The 27,343-nt window shown below is 50.9% G+C and overlaps 1 protein-coding gene across 4 annotated transcripts in view; it reads left to right on the top strand.

Moving 5' to 3' along the window:
• Positions 1–27,343, top strand: part of MGRN1 (mahogunin ring finger 1) — a 51,021-nt gene that overhangs the window by 22,835 nt on the left and 843 nt on the right. For 2 of the 4 annotated variants that reach the window (XM_084537147.1, XM_084537149.1), the window contains exons 5-16: positions 559–676; positions 4,659–4,725; positions 8,232–8,284; positions 11,643–11,690; positions 17,333–17,401; positions 19,403–19,562; positions 21,738–21,847; positions 22,588–22,653; positions 24,405–24,628; positions 25,771–25,894; positions 26,400–26,445; positions 27,138–27,245. In XM_084537147.1, the coding sequence (XP_084393273.1) occupies positions 559–676; positions 4,659–4,725; positions 8,232–8,284; positions 11,643–11,690; positions 17,333–17,401; positions 19,403–19,562; positions 21,738–21,847; positions 22,588–22,653; positions 24,405–24,628; positions 25,771–25,894; positions 26,400–26,445; positions 27,138–27,245 (1,193 nt within the window). The remainder of the gene's footprint in view (positions 1–558; positions 677–4,658; positions 4,726–8,231; positions 8,285–11,642; positions 11,691–17,332; positions 17,402–19,402; positions 19,563–21,737; positions 21,848–22,587; positions 22,654–24,404; positions 24,629–25,770; positions 25,895–26,399; positions 26,446–27,137; positions 27,246–27,343) is intronic. The other 2 variants (XM_084537148.1, XM_084537150.1) reach the window with 1 other exon arrangement.

Genomic DNA, 27,343 nt, shown 5'->3' with positions numbered 1-27,343 from the left:
TCCGTGGGGCATCTCTGGGGAAGCACGCGAGGAATGTGAAGGGCTGGGGAGTCAGTCCAAGGATGGTCCCACCAGGATGGGCCCGTGCCAAGCAGTGTTTCTCACTGCAGACCTGTCCTGCAGAGCCACAGGAGAGTTTTTGGTGCTGTGTTGTGTGCTGACGCTGTGTGATCACTCCTCGTTCTTCCTGGGTTTCCTGCAGAAAATAACTGTGTGCTGGGTGGGAAGCCAGCATTGCCTCGGCTCTGGATTTAGGGAGCTAGCTTTTGCTAGGCTGCTGCACCCCACTACTCCTCTGACCCCCAGTGTTTCCAGGCAGGTCAGTATGGATCCGATCAGACCTTGCCTGTCTGCGCTGCTTTCCCTTCCCCACGCTCACCATCTTGCCTTTCCCTTCCCTTTTTGTATTCCCTATGAATGGCTGCCAGCCCCTGCCAGCTCTGCCTCTTAGAGCTGCCACTTTCGATTCCTGAAAGGCAGACAGGCGTGAATGAATGAGAGCCTAGCAGAGAGCAATCACTTGTTACAGCAAGTTTTCTTTTCCCCCCATTTCTTCAGATACAGCACAAAGAATCCCTCTCTGCAGTCTGAGACGGTTCATTACAAGAGGGGGGTAAGCCAGCAATTCTCCCTGCCTTCCTTCAAGATTGATTTCTCGGACTGGAAGGATGATGAGGTAAGTCTTTCCTTGGTGCCCCCTTCTTTCCACAACTCCGTTGCCCCAAAAGCACTTGTCTCCACTTAGTGTCACTGAGGTGTAGCTGAAATGTTCACACTCACAGCTGCTGTAGTGTGTTTTGTGGGTACGAGACAAACAGGGCCATGGGAAGAGCAGATACAAACGCTGCCTGGGAACTTGGCAGGTAGGTGAGGCAAACAGGAAAGAAAAGAAACCAAAAGCAGCGATTTCTAATATCACTGATCAGCTGGCGTCCCAACAGCTGGCGTAGGAGGGAGACTGCAGAGATTGGCCCTGGAGCTGTTCCAAGAGGAACCTGCCGCTCTTCAGCCTTGTTCTCCCTGCCAGCCAAAGAGCTTATGGGAACAAAAGTGCCCCTGCTCATTTGCTAAATATTTCCCAGTTACCTTGGGATAGGGTTGCTAGAAGCTCTGAAAAGCTCTGTCTTGATTTTTATTTATTTTTTGCTGGTCCTCTAAACCAGATTCTACGATGGGGTGCGTGCAAGACAATTCACTGGGGGGTGAGAAGAACTTTAGTAGCAAATGTATATAATTCATAAATCAGCACACGTATATTAGGAGTGCGTGACCACAACTGTTTTACTGATGGGAGTGAAAAATCAAAATAGCTTGGAGACTGCTGTTGTAAGAGTCCTGTTTAAGGGCTGTGTCCTGCATTATTAGCAAGCAGCACTGTGCTGTGGGGGGATATTCTCCCTTCCAGGACAGATTCACTGGTGCATTAATACCAAATAATGGGATGCCTTCCTCCTTTTAGTTTAACCTATAACTGCAAACAGGCGAAGGCTTGTTTTTAATTAAGCTCTGTGGCTTTTGCTACGTAGCAAGGTCTATGGAGTCCTGTTAATTTTGATATCTTTTCAAAATTCCAACCCAGGCAGTAACTCTCTGCTTCTTGAGCCTCTAGACTTTGGTTCAGGGGCTTCCCCTGCATGTTACACAGGGCAGGGAGGCCTTGGTCTTTGACCTGCTCTGTGCAACATTGCCTTACGACGTTCCTGATGCAGAGGAGCCGGTCTGTAGCTACTGATAATATATTTGTTCCTGCAGACCCCTCTCCTGGGTCAAAACTGATACAGTGCTCGTTTCTGCTCCCAGGCCTGTATAAGGGCATTGACTATGTGGACCCTGGTAGGAAACGCTACCTATTAAAAAAAAAAAAAGTCATCTTTCATGTATTTTGAAAAGATTGAATAGCTATTGTCTTGGATTTACAGTTTTAACTAGAATCAGTCCCGCGCTTTAACAAATGCTGTGGTGGTTACCAAGAGCCTGCAGAGTCTGGTCTCCTGATGTCCTGGCTTCTCTGCCAATATATGATTTCACAAGTTCAGCCTACAAAAGCCTGGAGGAGCTGCTTTTCAACCCCTTCTGTCATCTGAGAGAGTTGAAAAGGAGGAGCTCAGATCCCTTTCTTTGTAAAGAAATTGAGAAAACTAACTTTCATTTTTGTTCCTGCCAGCAAGGTTTTAATTTGAGTGCCAAAGTCATGTCCCTTTAATAGCTTAGAGGGAGAGATGCTGTGGAAAAGTAAGGTTCTAGTCCCTTTTGCTTGATTCTGCTGCATCCTCTGATCTTTTTCGTTGGTTTTATGGGGGCTCTGGTTGTGCAGAAAACGTGGAACAAGCAGCGTGAATCAGAAGAGTTTCTTCTCCCATTTTGGCTGTGTTACTCTTTTTCCTCTTAAGTCCAGTAAAATGCTAAATCTTCCTAATTGTCCACTGAAATGCAGCACTTTTATCTGACAGCTGGCAGAGCGTTATCTTTCAGCTGGGTACAATTACATGCTTCAGATTGCTTTCCAACTTCATTGTTAGTGTTGTCAAAAAAATAATAAAGGTTTCGTTCATATTTTTGTTCAGTGCAGTGCTCACATATGATGTAGTTTTTGGCTGGCCAACAGAACGGAAAATAGTGTTACGTTGAGTTGTTATGTGGAAAAACTTTATAAAAACACAATTTACTTTGTTTTTGTAGCATATTGGTTTGCTTGCAGACTGTAGCGTAAGGCTTGTGTTGACAGTTATTTTCAGGTCCCAAAAATGATTGTGAAATGGACCCTCGAAGAGAATGTCTGAGAATGAAAAAGTTTGTCATAAAGCAACCACAACTGGACGCTTTACTCTGATGTGACTTCCTCTTCAAGGGGACAAAAAGTAACTTTTGTCTTACAAAAATAAATCAGAGCAGAAGGCAAAGCAAAGCCATAAGCTTCTTGCAGCAATGTTAATCAATCGTCCTTAGTGAATTTTATTTTCCTTCTGGCATGCTATAAGAGTTCCAAAATGCAAAATAGAAAATAGTGGCTCTATGAATCTCTTCTAACAAGTACTGAGAGGTTAAATGAGCTTTTTACGTTCTCTGTGTTACTTTGCTGTTTTGGAAGGAGATTCTGGTAGTTTGAAGGAGGAAAAAAATTGTTATACAATGAATGAAAATAAGTATCCCTCAGGTTTGCAGACTAGCTGAGACAGCAAGGGTCAACCCATAAGGTCTTCCAGTGCGGGCTTTCCATTTGAAATTGGATATGCACATTTGAACAGATGTGTGCATGTACAGAGCTTCATAACGCAGCTAAGCGTTGTTCCTAGAACAGGCACGTGCAGGTTACGTGTCTCTGGGCCACTCAGCTTCTGCAGCAAGTAGTTTACAGAATGGTAACCTCGGGATTTCCTCTTCTTCCACACATCCCATGGAAGGCTGGCAGGTTCTTGTAGTCCAAAGCCCAAGGTGCAGCCAGGCAGGTGATGAGCTACGGCACACCTGGTGCTGGATGCCAGGGTGTATCGTGTCCCTGTGTACCGTCATCATTCACTTCAGGGTGAACGTTTCGATTGCAGTTCATTAGAGGAGGAACCATTTTCAGCAATACTAAGGCTTGCAGTGAGGGTTGCCTTGCCTCACATCTAGTCTGGGTGTTTTGGGTTTCCATTTGTGTCAGTGACCAAGATTATCTGAATAATTTATCTTTTGAGAGGCTGGCTGGAGGAAATGGCACCACAAATGGTGCTAGGGCATAGGGAAGGAGCAGGAGGCTCTAAAGCACTACTTGAACACTGCCATGGTGCTTTGAACTGAGTCTCAGTTTTCACAGGGAAACTGAAAACAGACAGCCTGGAGCACCACGGTGAAATGACATCTTCTCTCTCAGCAAGAGATAAGATGAGAAAACCAAGTCAGTAGTTAACAAAAAACACCAGAAATCCAGTTTCTGAGCCAATCCATTCCTGTCTTAGGACAGTGTTTGTAAGGTTGCATTTTTCTTGTGTTTATAAGATCACATGGAGCTTATGAAGTGCAAGGCAAAGGAAGAAATTGAGCCTAGTTTCCTTGCACTCAAGTGAGATCTTAAATTCTCACTCTTGTCCATCAGAAGGTCGAGGATCTGAATTTCATAACATGCCAAGAGATGGAGGTCAGTCTGATGCTTCTTTAAAATGTGGTGTGAGCTCAACATTCCTTCTACATCTTCAAGAACTTCATGCAAGAGTGTTTTTTTTTGTTTGTTTTTTAGTGTAGAGAGCATAATGTGTACTGCTGGTCTATTTTGACCAACTTGTCCAGCTACAAATCATACAGGAGATTTTTAGGATATATGAATTAGTGAGAAAATTCAGGCTGAGATCCTTTGCTTTGCTAGCCACTGTTAGTGTTTAGTGTCATCTCCCTAGTGGACTTCCTTCAAAAGCTGTTGGCTGAATTTCACATCTTCCTGCTCTATCAGGAATTCACTGTGTTCCTTTGATACCAGGGATTGTAGGCCCTGCAGAAAGGGTTACTTCATCAGTAAATAATGAGGAAGTTTCTAAGCTGTAGTGCTTGCTGAAGTCTCGTTATCTCAGAGCTTGTAGGTCAGAGCTGGGTATCCTGTAACTTCATTCCTTTGATGCTAACGCTATTGCGAGTCTTCAGCCTGGTGTGAATTGTCTAAATTCGACTTGTTTCTTTTCCATCAGCTGAACTTTGACTTGGACCGCGGTGTGTTTCCTGTGGTCATCCGAGCGGTGGTGGATGAAGGGGATGGTAAGCATGGCTTGTTCTCACTCAGACTTCTTCTGGCTCTCCTGCAGGTTACGTGACCCTTCAGGGAAGGCCTCATTCTCCAACAGTGAAAACATTTTACAAACAGCGAAGGTTTGGGTAGCTTTTCCAGAATAAAAATTCCCCTTAAATCCCACTTAATTAAAAGGGTCTGTCTAACCACAGACTCTTACATAAAAACATACTTTTAAAGAAAACTTCCATTTTTGACAGGAAAAATGGCCAGCTAGTTAGTGGTGGAATAGTGTTTAGGAGACCTAGGGTAAGGTCCTAGCTCTGCTGCCATTGCCCAGCCCAAATTGGAACAAATGACTCCCTCTCTCTGAGTTTTACATTTGTAGAATTATAATGCAAGGATGGAGTCGGTCTGTTCTCCCCCTGTGAGGTGTAAGTTATCTTTGTAAAAGCTCTAGCTAATTGTAGGGTTGGGGGGCCTTCCGGTAGGAAAGGCCAGAGAAAAAGAAAGGTCCTTAAAATCCTCAGGCATCCTCAGAAAGGGAAAAAATCCATTGATGATTGTATTATTTATTGCAATTACTGTGCTCTGCTTCTTATGTGAAAGTGACCAGAAACGAACTGCATTATTTTACAGTCCTCTGAGCAAAGTGAAACAGAGCTGGATGAGCCAATTTAAAGTATGACTAACAAAGCATAGTGCAACATAAAAGAAATTACTTTTAAAATGCATCTATTTTTAGTGATTTCAGGCACTGTTAATAATACTGACGTACATATACATACATATGCTTCTTGACCATAGATATAAAACACCTTCCACTGTGTATTGAGCTTTTGCCAACATATTTGTACTTTCTTATGGTGGGCAATTCTAGAAAGACCAAAAATAGAACGGGAGGCAGCATGGGAAGCATACATTTATGCACATACCATGTCTGCTCTAAGCCAATAGTGTGCTGTCATCTATTTTAATAACCTGAAAAGGCAACTGCTTTTAAATCCTCTCCTGGAAGGAATATCAGCACAAAAATATGTGACACTCAAGTGAGATTGGAGGAAATTGTTGTGTATTCTGGTTCTTTTTAAACTGGTGAGACTGGAACGAGCTGGCCTTATGTGTCTGGAGTACCTTGGAAATTACAGCCAGCCTGTAACTACTTGTGTTAAATAAATTTGAATGGCAAATTAAAACAGCAGTCAGCAAGATGTTGGTTTGGACTGAATTCTGACAGAAGATGTTTGCATTCCTTGAAGTTGAGCTTGTAATATTATCACTCACCATTCCTGGCAGTGGAATTGCTCTCAATGAAAGGTACAGAAATCCTTAATGGAGGGAAGGTGCCATGCAGCTGTATGCATTGTGAGTGAGTGGGATATGAAGGGAAGCATTATCTCTTATCTCTTCTTGGCTATTCAGACTTCAGTCAGGGTCCTGAATTTCATGTACTGAGCGAGCTAGAACAGACTAGCTCTTGGCTGGCAGGGAGGGAGCTTGCAGCTGAATTCCCAGCTTTAGCCCTCTTTTCTATGTGCTGTTACATTCCTGATTGCACCCTAATTGTCAGACCGTTCTTGCAGTGAATTATCCAGCAAAACTGCAGGCTTGGACTCTTATCCCATGTTCTGCTGTTTCCAAACACAGTCTCTGTGCCAAAATCCAGTGAATGGTTCCCCTTGTTGCCTCTGCTGTTCTGGAGGCCCAAAAGAAGCTATGAAGCTCCCATCCCTCTTAGACATCACATGAGTCATTTCCTTCAGCTGTTACCTTCCTGGCACAGAACTCATAGCAGCATTTGTACGTTCTTCTGTGTGTGCTGAGCACAGGTTCCCCTAGGCCCAGGTGGGGCAAGGTGGTGACATACCTTTCCCTCCTTCAGTGACTCCTCCAAGACCTCTGCCTCCCATTCCCATACAATGAGTCTGAGTGTAGTTAGGCAAAAGAGTCCAATCAGCTGGAGCTAAAATGAACTTTGGAGTCTTCAGCCAGAGAAGTTGAGATTGTGCCTTGGTTTCCCCTACTTGGCACCTGTGTTTCCTTGTGTTTTTGTGTGCAGACGGTGCCATGAATGCAGTCCAGAAAGCTCTGACAGCCCCTTCTGAATGCTGTCAGAGGGAGGTCTCAAGGTTAGAAGAGGGAAGGCAGGATATATGTCACTGGGGATTAAATCAGATAACTGGACAGAGATGTTTTCCTGTCCAAAAATGATATGAGAAATAAAGGTTTTACAAGCATGTAGGATTAGGTGGTAATAAAGTGGTGTGTACCAGGGCTGGAAGGGCTGCCAATTGTTGTTACACCAGATGGATTTATTCATCTCTGTGACATATTCAGGTAATTAAAAACAGGAATAGGAGGGAGGAGCAGAACCCCACTGAGCTTTGTTTTACTTTCCCTTTCCACCCTCTGGAAACAAAGCGGTGTCGTTCATCGCACCGATATAACCAAGGCAGGTAGACGAAGGCCATGTCTGTGCAGGGCCTGCCACAGCCCTGCTGGGTTTCGTTGTCCCTCAGGACTGTGAGGGGAACCAAACCGAAGGCGAGGTTCGGGGGGGGAAGAGGCAGAACTGGACACGGCACTCCTGGTGTGGCCCCACCAGTGCTGGATGGAGGGAAAGGCCTCTGTTGGCCTTCTGGTGGTACCTCACCCCGCAGCCAAGAGCACCGTCAGCCATCTTGACAGCACAGGCGTGCGGCTGACGCACATTCAGCTCAGTGTATATCAGGACTCCCAGGGCCTTTTCTGTCAAGCTGCTTTCTAGCTGGTGTTCCCCCCCACGTGCAGGACTCTGCACTTGTGGAACTTCTGCAGGTTTTTGTCAGCCATTTCTCCAGCCTGCTGAAGTCCGCCTGGATGGCAGCGAGAGCCTTTGGTGACCCAGCCACTTTCAGTTTTGTGTTGTCTGCGAATTTGCTGAGGGTGCACCCTAACCCGTCATCCCAGCCATTAGTGAAGATGTTAAAAAGACTGGATGCACTATGGACCCCTGGAGTGCTCTGATCATTGCTGGCCTACAACTAGACTTTGTGCTACTGACCACTGCTCCCTGGGTCTGGCTGTTCAGCCGATTTCTGACCCACCTCACTGCCCGTCCAGCCCATACTTCAGCGTTTTTTCTCTGAGGGTCTTATGTTGTACAATGTCAAAGGCCTTACTGACGTCCAGGAAGGTAATATCCACTGTTCTCCCCTCATCCATCAGGCAGGTCATTCGTTATAGAAGCTTATCAGGTTGCTTAGGCATGAATTCCCCTTGATGAGTCCATGTTGACTGCTCCTGAGGCTTTTCTTCTCCTTTGTGTGCCTGGAAATCGTTTCCAGGATTAGTTGTTCCATCAGTTTCCCAGGGATCATGGTGAGGCTGACCCATGTGTAGTACCCCAGGTCCTCCTTCTTTTAAACTGCTAGGAGATGAGGATGCAATAGGTGACAATTTAGTCCATTTTAGTAAAAAGACAAAAATTCAGCTCATGATGGTGCCGTGTTTGTGTTGTTTTCAAGGCTTAACCAGAACTGTTCTCTCTTTGCAGTGGTGGTTGAGGTGACAGGTCACGCCCATGTTCTTCTGGCTGCCTTTGAAAAGGTAAATGAGTTCTTTTCCCTCTGTCCATGTAATTGTATATGTAAACCTTTCCATGGGTCATTAGTTTGTATTTATATACCACTTAGCACAATGGAGTCCTGGCCTGTGACTGGGGTTCCTGGCTGCTATTGTAGTACAAATAATTGCTTGCAGCAACTGCTGTGCAGCCTGTAATTATCACTTGTACCTGAGCTGGTCAGTCAGCTGATGGTAGCTGGTGTTTCCTGTGTGTGGGGAGAGGGTGTGCCTTGCTGTCTGTGATGTTTGCAAGTGGTGAGTGTTGACCAAGGCTGCTACCATGCAGTTTACCAGGGCCTTGTGATCAGTTTGCAAAACTGGATCTGCTGTGTCCAGAGCCTGTTGCACCATCGCTTGGCCTTAGTGTAAACTAAGGACCAAGCCCTTTTAAGGAGTTAGGTTACATCCTGCATAAAGACTTAGGACTCTACCGCTTTTCAGTGGCGTGTTTATATGTAGCAGACGGCCACCTACACGGTGAGGCTAAGCACAGGCAGTGATAAATATCTCTTCCCATGGTACCTGGACCATGCAAACAGTTAAAAGATCCATAATCACTCCATGTTGTCTCTGGGGTAATACTGCAAACATGTGTCCTGGGCAAGTGACACATATAGGGACGTCCTAAGATGATGCAAGAGATGCTGGAGCAGAGTTGGGTATGTAGAGGGAAGCAGCATCAATACTGTGCTGGTAGGGACTCTATGCTTCTAGGCTGGCATGTGGGCTGACTTCTCCTCGGTCTGCTTGGTTCCTGCCATGTCCAGGAGTAAGTTGCCAGGTCTTAATCCTGCTCCATCCAGGTGGATAGTGTGGATGGTGACAAGCTGAGTCAGAAGGCCTGGGAAGCACAGTCAGTCCTCAGGAAGCCCTGTGGTTGCAAGGTGCCCTGAGTGTTCCAGTCACTCTTTTTGTTGGACTCAGTATGTGTTGAACTTACTCCAGACAATTAGGGATTTGTGAGAAATGAGATGGGCAGCTGCTGCACCCCTGGAACTAGGGCAGGGTTGTTGTTCTTCTGGTTGCCTCATCCAGCTGATACCGAAGAATGTGAGCACTCAGGAATCCCTCACTCATTGTTCAGCAGCACCTGGGAGAGGACGGTGTGGGCAGCAGGCACTGGCCAAGGCTGTAGAGTTTGAAGCCCTCTTGGTGGAACAGCACTGTAGACAGAGACCTAGCCCTGCAAAAGGAATGGTCAGCCATTTCTGAGGAAAGAAAAGCATATGAGACCACGAGCTTCCTGCACGTTGCAACCTGATTTTGAAGTATTCCATATGTGTTTACCTTCCCCCTCTGTGAGACTCACCTGTGTTCCTCTGGCTGCTGCCTTGAGAGATTTTTGGTTGTAGCTATTTTCAGATTGTTCTGGATCTAGAAATGCAAGTATAGTTTTTCCTTACAAGGAGTGTGTTTAATTGTTGTTTTCCTTGTATCCAAACCTAGTGCTGTTGCAGCAAGTAAGCCCAGCCTCTGTGGTCAGGGAGCAGAGCTCTCCCTTGGACTTGGATTTGTCCCAGTTTCCCATTGTAGCATCTCATGGCCAGCACTTGATAATCGTGCCTTACAGAAATATCTGTCCCCAAGGCATCTTCCAGTGGAGAAAGTCTAGTCCCCACAGTTGTGAAAAATAGCACCTGGGCTGTGACTGATATGAGTGGGTGCCACATTGACCTGTACATGTTAAATATGCTGGAGATTGTTGTAGCTGTTGTGATGTTTTCCAGTTCAGTAATGTTTTCAGTCCCAGACAGCTGTAAACCCTGAGCAAACAGTAATGCAGCTGGCTCAGGGGCAGGAAAACAGTGCCAATCCCTGCAGAGTGGTCTGGTGAGTATTGGGAATGTGTTAAATATGAGGGCAAAAGTGAAGCTTTGGAAACTTCTGACTCATGAGTTTGGAAAGTGGCTTGAACTGCTCCAGCTCTGCAAGAAGGATTTCAAGGATTATAGCTAATTTCCATGGACCATGCAGAGCTTCTGAGCTCTCTGGATACACAGAGATGATGGCAAATGTCCCTTTGTGTTCAGAAAGCTGAACAAAAATACAACAAAATGCAACCAACTAAAGCTGGTCAGGCCATTCCCTCAGTGCTGTCTTATGTCCAGTGTCCAGGTCTGAGTTCAAGGAATGAAGCTGCTTCCCTTATTTTTCCTGTCTGTGTGCTGTGAGAGGGAGGTGCTGTCCAGTGGGGCCAATTCTTGTGTCTGATCTTTTAGCTGAATGCTTAAAACAAGATCCAAATCTTTGCTTTTATTAAAGGTCAGAGGGCAAAGTGCTTGTTGAGTTTTCTCTTCCCTGCTTAATTAAAATGTATTCCCCATCCTTAGAATAACTGCAGCTTTTGAAGTGTAGGTACATAAATCCAGAGGAGGTTCTTGCTAATAAGCACTGCTCCTGATTGCTGGAGCATTCTCAGAGAACTGATAGACCAGCAGGCCTTGGTAGCTTGCTATTCGTGTGCATCTTTAAGAGCAGAATAGCAACCTTGACACTGGCCTTGCAGGTCTCTCAAAGGCAGAAACTTGGCACTTGACACTTTGTGTTTGCCTGGAAAACATCAATGTTTTGTCTTTTGGTGTAATGTTGTTGTCTCTTTCTCCTGAAACTAATTCAGCAAACAGCTGCATGTCTGCAACTGTTCACACCAGCAGGGCCTGCTGGAGTTTCCCCTGAATCTCCTTCCCTGCTCTCAGTGCTCTGGGGGAAGAGTTAGTTGGGTTGGGTTTATTTGGCCCGTGTGGGTGATGGAGACAATAGCAGCACACTTCCTAACACCGGGTATATGCAGGATTGGTCCAGCTGTGCCTGCTGCCACTGAGCAAATGAAACGCCAGAGGTGGTCACTGCATCTCTGAAGGTGGTGATGTGGAGCACTTGGTTTAGACTGCATCTAGTGGACAAGTCTGCTCAGCCCCTGCCACCCCCAGCTTTCCTGGGGCTCTGGCCTCAGGAGTGGCTCTGACTCTGGATGTTATCTAGGGTGTTAACAAATACCTCCTGCCAAATGTTGCTGGACTTGCTGAAGAAGTGTTCGCACCCAGTTGAACTGCTTGCAACCTGAAAGCATCCGGTGTGCCGGTGCATTTTTGTGTGTGCTCCAGTCCCCCTCAGCCAGGCTGAACCTGAGCCAAGTCCATCCAGCTCTGCGCTGGACAGGACCAGGAGCATGCCAACATCCCATTCCACTGCTTGCTGGGAATGACTGCTAGTCAGGTTGTCCTGGTTAGATGCATGTGCCACCCTTCCCTTAGCTAGCAGTCAGTTTTGGTCATGAGTCTGTCTTAATTTGTACACCTTGACTGTTTAATGTATTTCTTTTTTTTTTTTTTCCTCCTAGCACGTTGATGGCAGTTACTCTGTGAAGCCATTAAAGCAGAAGCAGATCGTGAGTACCTGTTTCCTGTTAATTAAAGACATTTACTGGTGTCCCACAGATACCCAGCTGTACCCAACGGGAAGCTTTGATGTTCGTTCACCAAGAGCCTGAGATCTCTGCTGGTTCGCTCTGATAACACAAGCAAAGGCAGCGAGCTGCTGCTTAATGTTAGGCTAGATGTTGTGCAGCTGGGTGTGTTGGGGAACAAATACTGCAGCACGGGGCTGGCTGAGCAATTGTGTGGGTCTCTTTGTCCTTCTCTGGGAGTCAGGCACTATGTATAGATCCAGGCTTCCATATACGTTCCTGCCTTGCATGTGTTTGTTGCTTGAATACAGAACTGGCGGAGCCCTGCTAGCTGTAGCACAGAACTGATGTTTCCATCTCTGCACAGGTGCAAGTAAATTAGGTTTACATAAGTGAGCTTAAGCACTGTGTGTGTTAGTAATGCGAAGCACATCTGTTTGTCCACGCTGCCCAGTGGCTTTAGGTTGTGTGTGTTGTGCTGTGGAAGGATATTTTTTACCCTGTGTCCTACCCAGAGGCAGAAAACTGCTGGATTTCGACATGCGTATGCATTAAGATACTGGGGGGTCTTGTGTATGTCTTCTCCCCACACAGGCTTCCTTTTTGTGTCCATAATATCTGTGGAGATGTCCCAAGGGACTGAGGCACACATAATAAGGGGAAGACAGGAGAACATTAGGGTTCCAGAGCCCTCTTTAGCCCAGCCCTGTGTGGTGTGATGCACAGAAGCTGTGCAAAGCCTCATCAAGACTGTAATTGCATGCTGTCTTGCACAGAGGGAGGTACATAAGCAACTGCAAACTGCTAAGATGGCTAAGAGTTTAAGCTTCTGAAAGGAAGCTTGGTAGTGATTGTGCTGCAAGAATCAAATTGAAATGTCTTGGAGAAAGAGAAGAGATAATGTAAAAGTTAGGAGTGAGCTGGTCAAGTGTGTCTGGGAGACACCCTGATTCCTGAAAAACTCTTAAATACCCTGACAGCTCCAGTATGCGTCCTGCCTTTGTGTGAAGGATAATTCTCTTCAGGTTAGGTCAGCTCAAGCTGATGTGAATCTGGTGCATGGCCTTAAGAGGCAGGAATTCAGCAGATCATGTACTGAGAGCAGTGGGATCTCTGGTGGTCGCTCGTTCTCGCAGAGCAGTGCTGTATTTAAAACTTGACCGAGGTGAGGGGACTTTCAGTACCTGACCAGCTTCCTCCCACCATTCCTGCGCCTGTTGGCAGTGATCCTTTTCGTTGCTGGAGCTCTTGTCAGGTCTGAGAATTACTCACTCGATTTGTCTGGATTCTTCCCACATCTTGTGATTTCTTCTGTGTTGCTTGGAAACTTGGCTGTTGCCATCCGTGCTGCTGTGACCTCCATCCTCACCGCAGTACACGCACCGTGCAGCGGCCTCCTTGTCACCGTTGTTCCTGAGCATGCAGTATGTGCGTTGTCATCCAGGAGGGATAATCACGGATAAGGTTAAATTTGTGCTTCATGCTGCAGAAATGCATTTTTGCATTGTCTTTTTGTCCTCCACTCCCCAAACTTTACACTCTGAAGCTCCTCATCTTCTCCAGCTTTACCTCCTCCAGGCATCGTTCAGTTCCTGGCTTTTTGGTGCTCCCTCCTCTTCCTCAGGCACTTCTATGGTACTTTAGACTACCCCGTTTTCAAGAACCAGCTCCCAGTGTGGAGGAACTGACAGACGGTCTTCCCTTTTGTCCTCTAAAAATCGTTTTGCTCTGACTTCTGGTTGCCTTTTTTGTTCCAGCATGTTATTTTGTTCGATGACTGCGTTAGGATGAACAGTCCCTTTCCTGATGCAGATGCAAACTGGCTGCCTCGAAGCAGCAGCTGTAAATGGCTTTCTGTCTGCAGAACCTGTCTTGCAAACTGCGTTCAGACAAAATTTCTAAGCTGTGTTGAAACCAGGTGCTTACAGAGATGGTGTTTGGGGCAGAAGGTGCAAATTTCTTGCCCTTGACAGTTTATTATAGTTTGGAATAAACGTTAAGTACAGTGTGGTTCGGCCTCCCTGGACTGGCCAGAACTGCACGAATCAGGGTCCCTGCACCCAGTGTTGTGCCGCAGCCCCAGCGCGAGCTGCTCAGCTTGCTTGCTGTGGGGTGAGAGCCTCGAGGGTGTGGGGAGACCGGAGGGCAACGTGAAATGTATCAGGCGATGAGCTGTGGTTTTCAGTCAGCCACCGTCAGCAGTTACACGACCATGGAAGACAAGCTGGAAGAACAGGGAGCTGGTTGGTTTTCCTTTGAGTCCACTCCAAAAAAAAAAAAAAAAAAAAAAGGATGGGGAAAAAGAAAAAAAGCCTCAGGCTTCCTGTTCTGGAATGTCTATACAGACAGGGGTCCTTTCTCTGAGAAGACAGAGCTCCCTGTCGTGGGCCTTCAGGAGGGTGAATCGCTCCTGCTTGCTAGAGGACATTTTTCATTCTTGAGCTTTGGAGTGGAGCTGGAAGTCAGCAATCCTTCAGGCCATCCACACGGGCTGCCCGTGTGTTGCTGCTCTTTTACCTGGCTCTTGGGCTGTGCCCTGGAGCTTGCGTTGCACTGAGGCATCTGTCCCAGGAAGGTGCCCGGTGAGGGTCCCCCAGGCTCACTGCAGGGTGCGTGCTGAGGGGTGGTCCCTTCACCGTTAGGTGTGTGCCGTGTTTCTGCTTTGTGTTCCACTTGAGCTGTTGCTGAATGATGGCCAGGATTCCTCTCATCTAAATTAAATGGCCTTTCGGTACCAAGAAGGTCATTAAGTGTCTTGATTAGACGCTTTCTGATGAACTCAGGGATGAGTCATTTGCTCTAAGATGGCCCAGGTCAGAAAAGAGCCACCAAATGGTGTCAGGTACTCATGCATATAAAAACTGCGCAGCAATTCACCGTCTGTCTCACCAGTGCTGTGCAGAAACTCCCAGCCTGTCCTTCAGACTCACTTGTGCCCAGCGAAAGCAATATTAGCCCTTGCTGTCCCAGCTTTATCCCAGTGCTGGTGGTGAGTTACTGGCAGCTCCAGCCCGATGTCTGTTCTGAGCCCTCTGCTCCTCGGCCCTTAACTTGGCTTTGTTGCAGCATAGTTCCTGGCTAGGTCCCACACGTGGTGTTGACAGTCAGAGATGGTTCCAGAAAGGAGTCCACAGAGCACGCAGAGGCAGGTTTGGAGTGGGAACATCCAGAAGAGCCACGCTTCTGAAGGGAGAGCTCGTGTGCTCTGCTGGGAAAGGCTGCCCAGCTGTGTGGAGCAGAGCAGCGTGATGCCAGCCCCACCTTTCTCACGTTTTCTTCTGCTCAGAGACAAGCACTGAGTTCCTGAGCTGACAAAAAGCAGCTTGTTTATCTTGCCTTATTTTTTTAATGACAGTACTTACGTGTCTGTGAGCTCTCTGACTCGGTGCTGGATTGTCGTGCACACTGTTGCCCCGTGTGCTCCGTTCTCCATTTAGCACTCCGGACTTCCCAAACGGAGGCCTGTCTTGCTGGAAGTGCTCTCCAGGGAAGTTCCCACCCTGCCACAACGTGGTTAGCTGACTCCTGCAGTGAAACAGTGTGTGCTTGTGTGTCCTTACTGGCAGAGCGTGTATCCTTCCCACTCAGTGTTTGGTTGTGGGTACTTTTTTTTTTTTTTTTCCTTGGCAGTTTGTAAAATTTAATGCTTATATGTTCTCTCTTATGGCTTTTAAAATAGAAGCAAGCTCTCGCTAGAAGAACACACAGTACCACCGAAACTAGTGTAGCATCTGCACCCATGAGAGCATAGAGCAGCGGTATGGAGTGTATGTTGGGAGTAATCCATCCGTATAACATTGTAAATGCTTCCCCATCACTGCTTTTCTTTTGCCTTCCCCTCCTCGCCATTGCCAGGATTCCCAGGTGCCTCGTGCATGCATTGATCTCTAAAGCTCTTTGGGAGCAGGAAGCAGCAGCTAATGAGCTTGGCTGCTTTGATCTCTCAGCCAAGATCAGTTATAATGTATGTACCAACCTGTTTAAAAAAAAGAAAAAAAGAACAGGACTGAATACAAACAGATGGAATAGCAGCAAAACACGACCTGGACTTGGCCAGTGGCTCCCGTGTGCCTCAGCTGAGGCTGTATATAGCAACAGGAGCCTTTGGGAGGATGATGTGGTGCAGGATGCGTTGGAGGAGCGAGAAGGTGAAGGACTGCATTGTGCAATATCACCTGCTCCTCCTTATTCACCCATTTATTTTACTGCTTTAAAACCTATAGCTCTTACTACAACGATCTCTGTTGCACTGCTCATCCTTTTCTCGCTGTGATTTGAGGTTCTCATGGGGTTTTTAGAGGCAAGCAGTAAAATGGATACAAAATCCTGCAGAGACTCTCGCCTCTCCCTTCCTGACATCTTTTGCTCTTTGAGCTGACCACTTCTGCACTCACTATCACTCATCACGATCCTCCGAGGAGCCAGGATGCTGTAACAAGAATCTCTTTGAAATGTCGAGTTATAAAAGGACAGCTCCCACATAATTGTTCCCAAACTTCCTGGGTGAGTTGTGAGACACTGCAGAGCATTTTGCTCGGCAGTCCAACTGCTGACCTCATTGCCTTGAAATGCAGGCCTAGAACAGATCGTCTGTAAAAGCTGCACGCCGAGTTAAGCGGGGAAACTCTGGAATTAGTTTGTTAAAGCTGCTGCATCCCAGCTCAGAGCGTTTTGAAACTGGTGAGCAGGATGGATATAACTGGCTTCTGCCCCCATCTTGGCACGTGGTGTGTTCTGCATCACTGGAAGCCCACTGCACAGCCATTGCTCTTCTGAGCACCTGGCTTGACAGAAGAGGGAGAGAGGCCGGGTACACCTGGAAATGCCAAAAGCCCTGGGAGAATGGTGAGCCACTGAAACACGGCCATCAAAGCCATTGAAACCCAGTGGCTTGGCTTCACTGCTTGGTGTCAACTGGGCAGCTGCTGGAGCTGCCAGGAAGGCATTTCCTTCCCTTACTCGCTCTGTGCGCCAGCTGGGTACCTTGCAGCTGCTTCTCCATGCTACCTGCTGCTGGGTTTTGTGAGGAGGAGCGCTCCTTGCTCTGGGGAAGCTGTGCAGCAGCAAATCCTGTGAGACTTGGGGCTGTGAACGATTCCCACCTGTGCTTGGCACTGCTTTCTGCTGCCATGCTCCAGTTCAGAGATGCCACCAAGGGCCTGGAGACAGCAATAAGTGACACTGCACTAACGTAGTGCTTACAAAGCTTACAAAGGTGGGTGGAAATTCATCTTGGCTAAAGTTAAGCCGTGCTTCATGGAAAGAAGGGGCTGTGGAAGGCCGATTGCTTCTGGCTTATTTGAGCTTTGGGCATGTGTTCCCTCGTGATCTCTGAGACAAGCAGAGTGTGTGTGTTTGAGACGATTTTGACAGTGTTTGAAGTGGCCAGCTGGGCTCTCAGCTCAGACCAGATGAGACAGGCACTGCTTTGGAGCAGGGACAGACTCGTTCTCCGAGCCATCCTTTGTGATGTTTGTTTTTATGAACATTTTCCAGCAGCTCTAGGGGAGCTGGTTGCTATGGGTGCCATGTGGACATTTTAACTCAGGAAAGGAGGGAAGATGATCACGAAACAGCAGTGACAACAGGGTGGCTGGCACTCTAACCGCTGTCTTCTTCCCCAGGTTGACCGGGTGAGCTACCTGCTTCAGGAGATCTACGGCATCGAGAACAAAAACAACCAAGAGACCAAGGTAAAGGAGCTCAGAAGGCTCCTGCTCCCTGAGGGGCGGGTTTCCAGCCTGCACCTTCTGCTTTCAACCTTATTTACGAGTTTTGGCAGGGCAATATGAAGACACTTCCCAAAATGCCCACCGAGTCTGTGGCGTGCTGGGGAAGCCTAGGGATGGCAGCCCTCTTCACTGTTATAAGACCTGAACTATCAATGGAGCTGTGCTGAGATCATTTTAGATAGTGGTAGGCTCTTCAGGATATTCCCTGGGGTGGGCAATGCTGGGAAGAGGTGTTTCAGAGCCTGGAGGGGCAGTCCTGAGGCTGCGTTTGGTGCCCGAAGGCCGCTGGCCAGTCTAGGTGCTTCCCAGTTGCTGTTGCAGTGCAGGGAACTGAGCTGTGCAGGGCTTGCTTGCCCAGAGAGCAAGCTGGAGTCACCCACGGGAGGGAGCGAGGCATCATTAACGTCAAGGGATGTGTACACAGATGCTTTAACCAAAACCACTGCCTGTCGTGCCGCATAGCCCCAGGCGGATTGTGTGACTGCTTCGTGCTTGCTTTAGCCTTATGCAGAGCTGCCCTTTGCTGCCACCTGGGCTGCAGAACATACCAAGCGCCAGCCTCGGACTGCTCTGTGTCTATTAGCGTGTGATTTGCAAACAAAGGAGAAGCCAGACTTCCTCTCCAAGTAACGTGGTGTCCTGCCCAAAGCGTACTGTGATCTCTGTTTGCCTGTGCCAACAGGTAACACCTGCAGAGGCAGGAGGGAGAAGATTTATTTTTCACCCGATCTTTTTAAGAGGATTAAAAGCTGTTTAGGTCTAGCAGGATCATGGGATGAATCTCTTGATCCAGCCATCACACGTGTGGCTTATCAGACAGCTGGCTTGGGACCATTTCTGTTCTTCCTGGTACACACAGTGAGCCATATGACCAGGAAAACAAAAAGCCTCCCCTCCCCACCTCCCACAGAGATGAGGAGTGCATGTGATGGCACAGGCAGGCTGGCAGCCAGAAGGGCAGGTGTGGATGTGGCAGCAGCAGATGCTGTTTATGGCTGTTTACACCAAGGTTCCCCGTGGTGTGGCACGTGTTAACCCCGGAGCACCAGAGGGGCCTCGTGAAGTGGTTCTGATGGGAACAGGTAAAAGTGGAGGGGCTGCTGTGCTGGGTTACCAGTTTGTTGGGCCCTGGCGTAACTTTTGTGCATTGGTAGGGAGACTGGGGGGTCTCAGGGGTCAGTGCTGAGCCCTCGTGGTAGGAGGGTGTGCTTCTCCTGCCAGAATTAGCTTGCTTGAATGACTCTGATCCAAGTTGTAGGGCTCTGAGGGATGGAAAAAGTAGCATGATGCAGGTTCACCATGATCTTTTTGCTGGGTTAGCTGCGAGCAGCCCAGCACCCCAGGCTGGTTCTCCTACAGCTACATCGAAGCTTGTGCCAGCACCAGGGACTGGGAGAGATGTCAGGAGAGCCACCCACTCGGTCAGAGGAGCTGTGGAATCTGCATCAGGCACGGCTGGGGTGCTGCCTTCTGTCCGGACCCAGCACAGCCTCACCTGCTGCACCCAGCAGCCCCTCCTGGGAACCTGCCCTCTGTAGATGTGGGGCAGAAAGGCTCTGCTGCCAGGAGCCTGCTCCATGCAGCCCCTTGGGAATTTCCAGGCTGGCGGCAGGCAGGAGCTTGTTCTTGGTCCCCCTCAGCCAAGGGGATCCCTGCCCCAGAGGGGCTCCCCGCTGCTCTCAGCACGGCTCTGGGAACAGACAGCTGTGCCAGGAATTGGCAGCACTGCTCCCTGGCTGTTAGAGAGCTCGGAGCAGAGCCCTGCGAGGAAGGGGTGTCTGCAGCAGGGCCGTGTGGGCTGGCACTCGTTCTCCCTGAGAGCTGCCTGTTGAGAGCAGAAGAAAGAGGATGGCAGCGCTCTCACGGAGTTTTGGGTGGGAAATGTCCCCAGGCTGCGCAGTCCCTTGGCAGTTCAGCGTGGCCCCTTCCGTTCGCATGCCAGAGCCTTTCCTCTTCTTGCAGCCTTCGGATGACGAGAACAGTGACAACAGCAACGAGTGTGTGGTTTGCCTGTCAGATCTCCGCGACACCCTCATTCTGCCCTGCAGACACCTCTGCCTGTGCAATTCCTGCGCTGACACCCTGCGCTACCAGGCCAACAACTGCCCCATCTGCAGGCTGCGTGAGTATGTGCCCAGGAAACAAGGGCGTCTTCCTGCCTTCCTCGCTTCCTGTTAGGTCAGCAGGGGCTGTGAGGATGAGTTTGTGTTTCATTTACCCTGTCCCAAGGCTCAGCACGAAACATGCTGCTGCTCAGACTGATGTCTGGAGGTTCCTGGCACCTCCAGCTGAATAGGGAGGGGAGGACGTGGGAGAATAGCAATAGCCCTTCGTCCAGCGCCTCCCTGGGCGTTTGCCCTCTTCTCTCCCTCTCTCCTGAAGGTGCAGGTGCTCTGAGCAGCGCCAGGTAGGTGGTTCTTGTGTTTTGGTGAGGAAGGTGGAAAATCTCCCCAAGGAGGGAACGCAGAATCTTACCCTGAGTGTCTCTGGCCTAGGCAGCACCCAGCCCCACTGGAGGGCTCTCCAAGTACTTTGCATGATTTTTATTTTTTTTCCCTCTGACTACCTCATGTAATCTTCACCACCACAGAGGCAGAGACGAGAGCACAGTCAGTTTGGAGTCCTTTGCTTGGTCCCCACCCGCTAGGCGAGGTGTCTGGCAGCACTGGCTCTGGTGCAGCTGAAACTGCAGCACTGGCTTGGTGCCATCCTGCTGCTGTTAGCATGACTCCCTCAAATTTTTTCTTAAAACAGACTGAAAACCCAGGTTGCTCTGCATGGTGCTCCCCTGGCCCTGTATTAGTCACCCACGGGGCTGGGGTCTCCAGTTCCCAACGCAGATCTGACAGTGGCTGCAGCGCTCCTCGCTGTCTGGAGCGAGCTGGTGCGCTGCTGGTAGGTCTCACTGAGTGCAGGGAGCGAGGTGAGCCTCCTGGGGCCAGCCACGACAGGAGGGGAAGGTTGCACAGAGCAGTGGCTGAAAGCAAAGCCGCTGGAAACCTCAAACTGCTTCTGTGCAGACCTCTCCTCTTCCTCGGCGTATTCCTGCTTTGCCCTTTTGCTTGGGGGTCAGCCTGGTGGTTCTGCCTGCTTGCTGTAGGGGGCCAGCAGGGTGGGCACTGAGTACACAGCCCCGATTTTCTTCCTGCTCAAGGCTCTCAGGGCTGGGAGGTTCTGCTTAAACCTGCATTGCTCAGCTCCCGGAGGGTGGAAAAGGTGAAATATCCATTCTGACACTCAGGCAGCACTTGCTAAATTCCATGTCCCTTCACAAAGGCACAGAGACATAGGAGCCTCAAGAAAATGCCCGTGTCATGGCTGGAATAGGGAGATCATGCATTTTACCCTGTGCTTGGTCTCTGAGGTGTTTCATTGTTCCTTACTGAAACTTCTTAGGGAAAGAAAAAAAAGAGCCTAAGACAGATGTTTGGCCTGAGAAAGTAAGTCTGAGCAGTGCAAACTTGGCAAAGAGGCAGTAACTGAAAGCAAGATCTTATCAGAGGAAGTGCCAGACAGCCTTGCCTATAAGTAGCACAAAGTAAAACATGGAACAGCGTTATCTCGTCTGTATTCTGGGGGGGATTAGGCTGTATTTGTTTGAAAAGTATCCCTGTGTCGGACTTCCTGGGAATCTGCATCTGGGGAGCGCAGATGCAGCAAGGATGGATTTGCACCTCTGTCCTCTGGCTTTTGGCCGATCTAGCGGGCGGCTGGGCGCAGCAAGGAATCAGGAGATGCCTGGGCTTTCCTTGTGCACGAGCAAGTCCTCACAGCTGCAGCAGAACAGCTGGCTGCTTCGTGCACCTTTGGCACCAAGGAACTAGCAATATTAAAGATCTGCAGATAGAAAATGGGCAGGGAGTGGAGATCAAAGCTGTTGTGGTGGGAGGGCTGAGGGATCACTGCTGGAGACAGGATTTTAGCCAGCACCCTCTTGCTGTCGTGGAGTCTCTCACCAGCACAGCACTGGCCAGCGAGCAGCTGATAGCAGGCCTGGTGCTGAGAGGACATTCAGGGCCAGTTGGACCCCACGGCTGAGACTTGTGGGGTCTGAATGAACCCAAAGTGTTTTTACATCAGCTCCCCACCATTCTTTAGCTTGTGGTGTGTTGCCTGAGGCTGAGCACGGCCTTTCTTACCATGCTGTACAGTGTCAAGTGTGATTGTCCAGCAGCCAGACCGCAGTGCTTGGCTTTGGCCTGCTCCCTGTCAGCACAGGCAGCTCTCTGGCTGATGAGGAGCTGCAGCATGCAGCTGGTACGGCCGTGTGTTCACCTTGCCTGCTCTTCTCTCCCAGCCTTCCGCGCCCTGTTGCAGATCCGAGCCGTGAGGAAAAAGCCAGGGGCTCTGTCACCGGTGTCGTTCAGCCCCGTCCTGGCCCAGAGCGTTGACCATGACGAGCACTCCGTAAGTAGAACTCACCGCCCAGTACACACTGCGTGCTGCTCTCAGCCTGGGCAGGCAGCGTGCGTGTGCACAGCTTGCTTGGCCTCTTGGCCCTTCTGGAGAGCTGGGACCTTCCCTTCCTGGGTTAGTTATGTGAAGGTACAGAAATTTGGCAGACTCAGGGCACCTGGCTGGGCAAATATGGGTGACAGTTTGACTTGCACACGTACCTGTGTGGCAGCGCGTTCTGATGAAGTCCCTTGGCACTGGGATTCCCAGAAAGGCTTCTTTGTGCCAGCCTCCCTCAGAGATGAGGGTCTGGCAAGCAGCTGAGTGAGCATGGGATGGAAAATGCGGTGCTGGTGGCCTCAGGGCCACATCACACGTCTCTGGGGTGCTGAGGGCTCGTTGCCTGAGCAGTGCTACTGCACGACTGGCTCTGTCAGGACATGAGGTTGGAGTGAGGAGAGGGAGATCTGCCACTAGATCATCTTATGGCCCTTAACGGGAACAAAAGGGGGTTGTCACAGAGCAGCCTAGTTTTATCCATCTGTCCTCTTCAGTGTTGGAGTCCTGCTGCCTAAAATCGGGGCTAAGAGATAGGGTAAGGGGAGAAACCACAAGGGTTGTAAAGAAGAGCGAGGTGTTTAGCTAGAGGAAGGCGTGCGCTGTCACCTGGAGCAAGGTGAGGGAGTTCTGGGTGTCTCTGTGTTACCAGCCTCAAGAAAAAAATACTTCAAAACGTGGTTTTCTCTTGGCAGTGTCTCTTTAAACCCCTTAAAGTGAACACTGTCTCCCTGCCCAGCAGGAAACCTAGAAGGGACACAGTAAGTGGACTCGGTTGTGTTTGTCTCCTACGGTGATGACTTGCCAGCAGTGTCACTAGCACGTGAAAGTGTTACCCACACGAGGCTTTGCTAACACGCTGGGTTTGCCTTGTGCCCCCGCACAGCCTGCAGCACTCGAGTACTGTCTCTGTGGTAGCGACGAGATGCTCACACCCTGCACAGACCATCACTGACCTCCCTGGCTTGCGTGCACAGGGATAAACGAGGCAGGAGCAGCTCACCAGAGGGACCTGATGCTGACTCTCAGGGGCTGCCCCGCACTCTGGAGCCTGGCTGCAGAAGACATTTCCGTAGCTTTGTAGGGCTGTAGGCAAGCTGCTGTCCCCTTGGCTCATACGAAAGCTCCCTCTCACTTGTCTCAGCCCTTGGCAGCTTGGTGTGGGCACTTCTCACTCTGTTTTCTAGCCTGATGCAGGGATGTGGAGGTAGACAAATAGGCACAGCTGGGCTTGGTTTTGCATCGGGAGCGCTGGCTGCTGTGAGCTGTTTGGCTTTTACAGGAACAAGAAGGATAAAGCTTGCTGTGTTGAGAACTCTCCAAGTTGGTGTGAGAGTTTGTATACAGAATGTTGTGCTGGGGACAGATAAACAGCAGTTCTGGGGGACTGGGAACCCAGAAGTGGGAAGGTGAGGAAGGCCCCTACACCAGGCAGGGTCTGTTTGTCCCCTCTTTGTGTACTCCCACTGAATGCAGCCGGTTGTCAACAATATTAAGGAGGCTGCAGTCTTCCTCAGGCTGGCCCAGTGCAAAGTGGCCCAGGAGAGAGAGCAGAGCAGTGTCTCTCTGAGCTGTTCGACAGCTCACTAGTTTCAGCCAGGGTGTTATAGTCAGTGGCTGAGAGATCGTCCTCCAGCCTCTGAGCTGGGCCATGTGGCTTGAGCTTTTGCTGACGTGAACCACAAAGAGCAGCCTTTGAACCCTCAGACCTTGGTCTTCACAGGCAGAAGGAAGCATCCCAAACTTGAGCCCGTGGGTTTTGCCTCCCTGACCTTCCTGTGTACAAAACAGCACCTGTGAGCTGCTGTCTGGAAATGAAAAGCCTCTGTGGGGATGGCTCTTGAAGCTGTGTCCTGCAGGTGGCAGCAACTGTGAACTTATTCCTTGTTCAGCTGATTTGGTTTCTCACAATCCCCAGCCGTGATCTTGGGCACAAGCTCAGAAATATCCCAGGGCTATTTGTTAGGGGGTGTAGGTTGATGCATGGCCCCAGCTGCCACCCACTCTTTCCTTCCCCGTCACATCTAGCTCCTTCTGTGACCGCAGGTGAGTCAGCTGAGCCACCAGCTCACCCCCAGCCTAGTGGCTGTGTTGGAACAGGTTGCTGAGGGGGGCTCATCTGCAGCCCTGCGCTCAGGAGATCCAGAGCAGAAGCTACAGGAGTTCGTGGCCAGGCAGTTCAGAGCTCAGCAGCATCACACCAGCTGTGGTACAGCCCAGAACCACGTCCCTGAGGATGCGGGGACAGAACAGATGAAATCAATCTAAGCCTGGACTGCTGCAGGCTTGCCTCTTGGTTTGCAGGGGGCTGGGCTGCCCGTGGCCGGCTGGGTGGCAGCGTGAACTCATTTATCTGAGTCCTCAGGGCCTGAAGGATCTGGGGAGGTCACTGCTGGGCTGCCTGGGAGGCAGTGCAGGAGGTGTGGTGCTGGGCTGCAGCTGGGCCTCCCCCCGGGGGGGTCTCCAGCCTGGTGAGGGTTTCTTAACGTGCCCCTCTCTTTCTCACCCGCAGAGCTCTGACAACATCCCTCCGGGCTACGAGCCCATTTCCCTGCTGGAAGCTCTGAACGGCCTTCGCTCCGTTTCCCCCTCCATCCCCTCAGCTCCTCTGTACGACGAAATCAGCTACTCCGGCGTGGTGGATGGGATGCCCCCCGCGAGCCGGCCGCTGGTCGGGATGGACAGAGCCGTGGAGAGCAGCCACCAAAAGGGCAAGCGGAGCAAGTCCCCAGATAGGTCAGCACGGGGACAGAGGGGTCCGCTCTTCTTGCCAGCCCCGACAGCTTCTGGCCACACAAACTGGGAGCTCACAGGGCTCTGGCACTGGTCCTATTGCTGGTGGCACTGGTATCCTGCAACGTCAGGAGGCCAGCGGGTGCTCAGGCCAGTGAGAAGATTGGGGAACCACCTCTGTGCTCAGCCTGCAGTCACCAGCTCGTGTCCCCTAAGGGTTGGCTTGGAGATGGCTCCATTTCTAGTGCAGTTGTTCCCTCAGCTTGTGTTTGACAGCGAAACCTTGCTGGATTTCAGCTTGCCGTGGAGTTCCCCAGGACCAAAAGAATGGGGAGAGAAGTGCCCTGAATTTCAGAGGACAAAATGCTGAGTTGGGATCCTTCAGGTGTTGCCTGAGGCCTCCTCTGGTGGCTTTGTGCTGGGGGATGTAGGTGTGGATCCTGTGCAGCGTCCCTCGCAGGGACAGAAAGCTGAGTGAGGTGGGGTCAGGTGTGGTGCTCCTCGCTGCGCTCCAGCTGCTCCTTGCTTTTTGCCACCTCCTCATCACCAGCAGCTCGCTGCCTGCTGGGAAGCCCACCCCAGGGCCTGGCAGGACCCCAGGGGGCTGAAGTTTGCAGCCTCACCTTGACTTAGGGTGACAGGGATGTAAGGACGTGATCTTCACAGATTGTCACGGGGAGAAAGGAACCACGACTGCCTCCGTGTCACTTTGGCAGGACCTGCAGTCAGAGCTGGAAGTACTGTCGTACATCCTGTGGTGCACAGGGAGGCTGCTGGGCACGGATTTGAAGTGAGCTCCGTGTCTGCCCTGTGATTTTCCACTCCAAACATTCCCCTAGGCAGGGAGCCCCGTGGTGGAGCTCTGTGCTAGCTGTGCCGTTGCCCCAGCAGAGCTCTGCACCGCGCGGGTCTGCCCCGGGAGCGCTGCTGTTCCCTGCTGTTCAGAGCTGATTTTGAGAGCTGTGGTGAGCTGAGCTCCATGGTTTGAGCTCCTGCTCCTGCGTTGCCTTCCTGCTGGTGGGGGGCGTGCTGGGCAGGGGATGGGGCAGGGGTGGGGGCAGCTTCAGCCGTCACCCCCGAAGCTGCCAGGAGCACGGTGCTGGCAGCGCTGTGGCTCCTTGCAAACGGCCTTCCTCTCGCTGCAGCACGCTACGGTCTCCCTCGTCCCCGATCCACGAGGAGGATGAAGAGAAGCTCTCTGAGGACTCGGATTCACAGCCAGCGCTGGGCGGCAGCGAGCTGGTCCTGAGGGAGACCAGCTCCCCAGAAGTAAGTCTGAGCTCCTCTGGGAGCTGCTCTGAGCCAGGGCTGCACTGCGGGGCTACAGGGACACGAGGCGGCTCCTGAAGGGGCGTCACTTCCTCAGTCACAGCGTAAAGACAGGGGCATGAGCACGAGTAGCCCCGAGCCAACAGCCTGAGCCGCTTCCATTTACCTACAGGGCTAAGGACACGGCCTGTCCTAACGTGTCCTGGGAACCGGGAGGTGGGAGAGCCCCACTGGGCTGCAGACAGCGCGTGGTGGGGCTGACACTGGCCCAGCACCATCCTCGAGGAGCCCAGCAGTGTTTAGGGCAGGGCTGGAAGCTGGGCTTTGTTCTTCCAGCGTCCACAGGGCTCTTCTGCTGCCACTGTAAAGCTGCCCATGGTGCTGCTGCGCCCCTTGTTCCTCCCTGACACAAGTCCCTGGCCTCGAGTACAGCTCTGTGGAGAAAGCTGGAGGGGGAGACGAGCCCAGCGAAGGCTGAAGTAACTTGTGCTGTTCCTTCTTACAGAGTGTGGCAGGGGAGGAGATCGAGGAGGCCTTGTCCCTGCAGCAGGGTGAGTGTACACTCGGCCATCAGGCCTCGTTTTTTGCCGTGCTGTGAAAAGGACAGCCAGGTGCTGGACATACTGCATCAGAACCATCTGGCTGCTGAAATCCATCGCTCTGAGCTGCTGTGTCACCAGACAGCTACCAGGGCTTCTCCTGGGAAGCGAGGGAGAAAAGTCAATGGCTCCCCCCCCGTTTATTTGCCAAGCAGCTCTTCTTGCTCTAAGTTGTGCACAAGTAGCTGGGTTCAGTTCAGCAGCTGGGCTCCTCTGCCCCTCAGGGGCCCTGCTCCTCTGCTCAGACCTTGCCCAGGGATGGGGTGGGAGAGCTTTTGGGGGGCTGACAGGCGGAACAGCAGATCCTGGAGCCTGGTAGGGCTTCAGCCCAGTTTGAAAGCCTGCAGCTGCTGCCCCACGCAGCTGCTGCCCACCCTCAGCGCCACGTGTCGCACTGCACAGCAAGGGAGCAGTGCCCGGCTATGGACCCAGCTTCTCCCAGCACAGTGCTGGCTATGACTGCTCATCCCACGGGCACCGCTGCAGTCCTGGTGAGATCCTGGCTGCCTTTTGGGCCGTCAGCCTGCCTGTGAAACACCGCGAGCTGGGCTGGTGTGACCAGCAGTGCCAGGCCCCCCTCCTCACACGGAGGGTAGCCCGTAATGGAGCCTGTGCTGACGGGCAGCGCTCTTGGCTGGTTGCAGGAAGCTGCCCTCCCTCTGTCGAAGACGTGCTGCAGGACGGCGGCTGCGGCGAGCACAGGAGCCTGACACAGTCCGAGACCGACCCTCCGGTAGACGTCTACCTGCCAGGTAACGGCCGTGCCGCTGGGCATGTGGGGGTGCCGCAGACCGGGGGGTGCTGTGCGTGCAGCTCCTGGCTCCGAGCTGCCTGTGGGGGGGCTGTGGGC

This window comes from Aythya ferina (genome assembly GCF_964211825.1).
Source record: "Aythya ferina genome assembly, chromosome: 15".
NCBI classification, from domain to species: domain Eukaryota; kingdom Metazoa; phylum Chordata; class Aves; order Anseriformes; family Anatidae; genus Aythya; species Aythya ferina.
This window is presented reverse-complemented; position numbering and strand designations above follow the sequence as displayed.